The sequence below is a fragment of the Sapajus apella genome, unplaced genomic scaffold (genome assembly GCF_009761245.1).
Source record: "Sapajus apella isolate SASKATOON/1434 unplaced genomic scaffold, GSC_monkey_1.0 scaffold68, whole genome shotgun sequence".
NCBI lineage: Eukaryota > Metazoa > Chordata > Mammalia > Primates > Cebidae > Sapajus > Sapajus apella.
Window position 1 is genome coordinate 3,771,375 of NW_022437008.1, and position 6,000 is coordinate 3,777,374.

General features: G+C 49.2%; 1 protein-coding gene across 7 annotated transcripts in view; it reads right to left on the bottom strand.

Moving 5' to 3' along the window:
* SIPA1L3 (signal induced proliferation associated 1 like 3) overlaps nucleotides 1-6,000 on the bottom strand; it is a 294,007-nt gene that overhangs the window by 112,844 nt on the left and 175,163 nt on the right. For all 7 annotated transcript variants that reach the window (XM_032248947.1, XM_032248941.1, XM_032248942.1 and 4 more), the window contains one exon: nucleotides 3,760-3,890. In XM_032248947.1, coding sequence (XP_032104838.1) covers nucleotides 3,760-3,890 — 131 coding nt within the window. The remainder of the gene's footprint in view (nucleotides 1-3,759; nucleotides 3,891-6,000) is intronic.

The following is a 6,000-nucleotide window of genomic DNA, read 5'->3' on the forward strand; positions in this document are numbered from 1 at the left end:
TCTTTGCTGCCTTGTTTGCTATGGTACCCTCCAAGCCCAGCACAGAGCTGGCAGGGGGGGTGCTGAGTGAACGTCTGTGGAAGGGATGGATCCCAGGCCTGTGGCTGTGAGACTCAAAGGGCCCTGTGCCATTGCCTGAGATGGACCGGAGTCCCCCATGGCTAGTTTTGTAAGTGCTGGGGATGGAAGCAGACACACACTGGGAATGACATCAAGCCAGTTTCAAACTTAGTGAACAGGAAATCACAGCAAAACAATTATATAACCCAGCATCTATGTGCACTAGAGCCTCACCACTCTCAATATGTGTGACGCCGTATGGCATTTTTAGAGACAAGGGTCTCACTATGGTGCCTAGGATGGTCTTGAACTTCAGGCCTCAAGCGATCCTCCCGTCTTAGCCTCCCAAAATGCTGGGATTACAGGTGTGAGCCACCATACCTGGTCTATATATTGTGTTTTCTTTTTTTTGAAACAGAGTCTTACTGTGTCACCCAGACTGGAGTACAATGGTGATCTTGGCTCAGTGCAACCTCCACCTCTCAGGTACAAGCGATTCTCCTGCCTCAGCCTCCCAAGTAGCTGCGATTACAGGTGCCTGCCACCAAACCCAGTTTTTTTTTTTTTTTTTTTTTTTTGTATTTTCAGTAGAGACAGGGTTTCACCATGTTGGCCAGTCTGGTCTCAAACTCCTGACCTCAGGTGATCTGCCCACGTCAATCTCCCAAAGTGCTGGGATTACAGATATGAGCCACCATGCCCAGCCTATTCTATTTTCATTACGAACATACACACACACACTAGTACTGAGTTGGCTGAGCTCCTAACTCATGAGTGTGACCAATGTGCAGTCTAAGCTGAGTCAGTCAAACCCCAGGGGCAGCTGAGTGCGGCGGCTGGAGCACAGGCAGGCGCTCTGCCCTGCCACTCCCTGAAGGGTGCTTTGGGTGAGTCCCTTAACCTGTCTGTGCCTGTTTTGTCATATCAAAATGAGGACAACAGTGTCTTCATCCTAGAATTGTGATGAGATTTAAGTGAGTTAATAGGTATAAAAGGCATAGAATATTGCCTGACACACAGTGCAAAGAAGATTTGCAGGAATAATAGCCATTGCAATATATATATATTTAGACTGAATCTCACCTCTGTCACCCAGGCTAGAGTGCAGTGGTGCGATCTCAGCTCACTGCAACCTCTGCCTCTTGGGTTCAAGTGATTCTCATGCCTCGGCCCCCTGAGTAGCTGAGACTATAGGCGCATGCCAACATACCTGGCTAATTTTTGTGTTTTCAGTAGAGACAGAGTTTTTTTTTTTTTTTTATTGCTGTTTTATTTTTGAGACGGAGTCTCACTCTGTCGCCCAGACTGGCGTGCAGTGGTGTGATCTTGGCTCACTGAAACCTCCACATTCCGGGTCCAAGTGATTCTCCTGCCTCAGCCTCCCGAGTAGCTGGGATTACAGGCGTGCACCACCATGCCCGACTAATTTTTGTATCTTTAGTAGAGACGGGGTTTCATCATGTTGGTCAGGCTAGTCTCGAACTCCTGACCTCGTGATCTGCCTGCCTCAGCCTCCCAAAGTGCTGAGATTACAGGCATGAGCTACTGCGCCTGGCCTAGAGATGGCGTTTTACCATATTGGCCAGGCTGGTCTTGAACTCCTGGGCTCAAGCGATCCACCTGCTTTGGCCTCCCAAAGTATTGGGATTATAGGTGTGAGTCATTGCACCCGACCTATTTTTAAGTATATGACTGTGGTCGTCATTTCACCCAGCAGTTGCCCATATGTCCTAAAATAGCTGAATGAAGTGTAAGCTGTCACCTCTCATTCTGCTCTGGTGCTCATCTGGCCAGAAAGGTGGGTAGAGGGAGGAGGAGGCTGGGGAGCCAGAGGCGGTGACCACCTGTGGTTTGGCACACATGGGTTTGAGGTTGCCTTTTCCTGGCTGCTGCAAAGCCTCCGTGCCATCCCATTCCCCCAACTCAGTGGGAAGGTCTGGGTCAAGGGATGGGGCCAGGGCGCTCCGAGCTGCATCTGCCAGCCTGGATGAGGTCCAGGACTTGGCTGGCCCCACAATCAAAGTCCTTGGCAGCCACAGCCTACTAGGCTTCCATGCCTTGGCAAAGGCCAGGCCCAAGGGGCTGGGGTGTTGCAGGCTGAGGGAGACCCATTTTGGAGGGCCTGCCTAGCTGGCGACTGTCCCTTTTCTGGAAAGGTCTTCCTTATTTGGGTCTTCTGGACCTCTGTCATTTCTGCTTGCCTGGCTCCCCTCTTTTTGCTAAGGACCTGCCCTGCCTCTTCCTCCAGGGACTTCTGGTAGAACTGTCAATCACAGTGCCTGGCCCTACCAAGGGTGGGTAACGCGTGCTAGACCTGGCCAGTTTCCTCTATCACCCCGCAATTCTCCTGCCTCAGCCTCCTGAGTAGCTGGGATTACAAGTGCCCGCCAGCTTGCCCAACTAATTTTTGTATTTTTAGTAGAGACAGGGTTTTACCAGATTAGCCAGGCTGGTCTCGAACTCCTGACCCCAGGTGATCTGCCCACCTCGGCCTCCCAAAGTCCTGGGATTACAGGAGTGAGTCATCACACCCGGCCAGTCTGAGCCTTTTGAATGAGAAGGTGTAAAGATATAGAAGATTTGAGCAGCCAACCTCCATTTTCCCATGACAGGGTGAGAGCTTGTTAGTGGCAGAAGAAAATGACATTCACGATACAAAAAAGAGCCAAGCAGAGCGCTAAAGCAGCGGAGTTCTGGTGACTGCATTTGAGTCTGCAAGTCCAGCTGCGCCTGAAGCTTGCCCTACCCCTAGATTTGCAGTGACACAAACCAATGAATTCTACTTCTGACTTAAGCAAGTTAGAAATAGATTTCTGTCACTTACAATTTAGAGTCCTAATAGAGTATGGGTGCCCCAACAGGCCTTCCCCACTAGCCACAGCTGACATTTAATCCAGGGGAAGGCCTCCAGCCAGTACAATGGAATTCTCTACTCAGAATGGAAAGTGACACATTGGGAGTACCTTGAACTGACTGGCATAACAGCAGTGCCTGCGGTTGAGAATCCCCAATTCCTGTCCTGCCTGAGGCTTGCTGCCTTAATTCTTTCCATTGTGTAAGACACTTCATGATCCTAAAATGATCCCTTACCTTCCCTTTTATTTCTTATGTTTATTAAAGTTAATCATTTGCAAACAGATTTTGTAATCTTGGGCTCTGAAGTCAGACACTCTGGACTGAAATTTTGGCCTGACCGCCGATTCACTGATCCTGTAAATCATTTAATTTCTCTATTTTTTTTGAGGCAGAGTCTCACTCAGTCACCCAAACTGGACTGCAGTGGCACAAGCTTGGATTACTGCACCCTCCACCTCCCAGGTTCAAGCGATTCACCTGCCTCAGCCTCCCCAATAGCTTGGATTACGGGCATATGCCACCACACCTGGCGAATTTTTTTTGGTATTTTTGGTAGAGATGGGGTTTCACCATATTGGTCAGGCTGGTCTTAAACTCCTGACCTCAAGTGAGCCACCTGCCTCGCCCTCCCAAAATGCTTGGATTACAGGTGTGAGCCACCATGCTCGGCCAGAAGTTATTTAATGAGTTTCCTCCTCTGTGAGATGGAGAGACTAACAGGATTGCTCTCCTGGGGTTGTTGGGAGGATTCCATGAGATGAAGCTGGGGAAATATCTGCCCCAGAACCTGGCTCCAGATGCGAGTGACTGTAATTTCTTTAATAAGAATGTGACGCGACCTACCTCGCGGGTCCGGAAGATGATCCTGTGCTGGTACTGAGGCCCGTGCTCCTTGTGATCTTCCAGCTTCTCCCGCTTAATGCTCACAGCCACTGGCCCCAGCTTCTCATCCACACCAAAGTAATTGGCATGTTCTAAGGAAGAGCAGGCAAGTTCAGGGTCAGCTGTCTGGGAAGGAGGGGCCCCGACGCCCAGCAGACCTTTAGACGGGGGGACCAGGCCGGCTCTCGTGCAATCTGTGGGATGCTGGTCATGCAAACCTCATGCAGGGCCACAGACCGCCCCCCACAAGCAGAGAAACCACAAGGCCCACCTTACTGTACCACCTCTGCCAAGTCACATAACTTTTTTGAGCCTCAGTGCTCTCATCGGAGAAAAGGGGGGCCTTGACGCCACCCACAATCCGCAGCTGATGTGAGGGCAAAATGACACTACAAATCTGAAACACTCAGTGCAGTACGTGGCATGTCATCAACCCAGCATCATTGTGATAATTCCCGTGTTTGCAAAAAGGTTCACTTGCCTTGACTGCCAATTAGCCCTTGTGAAATCGTTAAGATTCTGGTCTAGAGAGCCTCCTCCCACCTGGGCTCTGCCCCTTAACAGATGTCTGGCCCCAGCCAAGTTGCTAGACAGCATTTTCAGCCGTAAAATAAAGCTAAAGGTGGACCCAGCCTTCAGCACTGTGCCAGGCACACAGTACGCACATGGTGAGTGTTGGCAATGACCATCCCCAGAGCCTGTCATCTGTCAGGGACCACGACAGGGGCCCCAGGCATCGCCTCTGTTGCACCATGTTTCTTTACCTAGGTAACTTCAACACTGCTCTTTTTTCCCTCAGGGCAACAGAGGCTTTAACCAGTCATGGGGCACACCTCCTGTTCCCACCTCTACCTGACAGCTGCCTCCTCTTTTTTTCTAAAACATGCTGCTATCTTATAACCCTTCCGGGCAAACCATTCTTCCTGATGTATAACCCAAGTACGCCGTGCTTGTGTGGGTATCCACCGGGAGTCTGTGTTGACCCAAGTCCACAAAGTCAGCATCTACCCATCACCAGAAACTGTACTGGTACACTGAATGTTTAACTGATGGTTCTTATTCTCGCCAGACCCTCTTGGCACATCAAAGGCTAATTTAAGGGCAAAATATTGTGTGTTAATTAACGCCCCAATCAGAATAGCACCTGCAAGGGGGGTGGGGGATGGGGGTTCAACACTCTCTCCAGGTGGTCAGAGAATGGAATCAACATTGTATGCCACAAATTACAGCTACCAGCTTATTCCTGAAGCAGCTACAGGGGTTGCTGCTTTTCCCGTCAATATCTAGCTCCTTGCAAATCCTAGCACTCAATAAACACTGACCAACGACTCATTTATTTACTAGCTTTGACAAAGATTCTCTGCTGGGCCAAACTTTGGTCAGACTTTGGAATCTCCTCCTATGCCCACCTGTGCTCCTCCTTGTAAAATCTAGTTTATTAAAGAACCCTGCTAAGTCAGTTTGGCAAGAACCCCACTCCCCAATATCTGAACATCCTCCACATCTGATCAGGCTCTTTGTCCTCCACCACCCAAAGGTGATGTCTGATCATCCTGGCGTGTCATCAGCAAGAATATGGTTCGGTTGGTTTACCCAGAATCTTCCTTACCCCTGACATTTCTTCTTAGTGATATCTTCCATGCACTGACCCCCACCCTGCTTCTTGGCTATAAATTCCCACTTGACCATGCTGTATTCGGAGTTAAGCCCAATCTCTCTTCCCTAATGCCAGACCCCATTGCAGTGGTCCCTATGCCTACTGTGATGGTTCTGAATAAAGTTTTCTTTACTGTGCTTTAACAAATATTATTCAACAGTTTTTCTTTTTTGAGACAGGGTCTTGCTCTGTCACCCACGCTGGAGTGCAGTGGTGTGTTCATGGCTCACTGCAACCTCTGCCTCCAGGGCTGAAGTGATCCTCCCATCTCAGCCTCCACAGTAGCTGAGACTACAGACACGTGCCACTACACCTGGCTAATTTTATAACCTTTTTTTACGTTCCCACTATACTGCCCAGGCTGGTCTCGAACTCTTGGGGTCAAGTGATCATCCGCGTCGGCCTTTGAAAGTGCTGGAATTCTGTTATTACAGGCGTTCAGCGAGGCCTTGTGCTGGGCCAAACATTTTTTTCTTTAACAGTTTTCAGGTCTACAAAATTTTTTTTAAAAAGAAAATGGCTTTTTTTTTTTTTTTTTTTTTTTT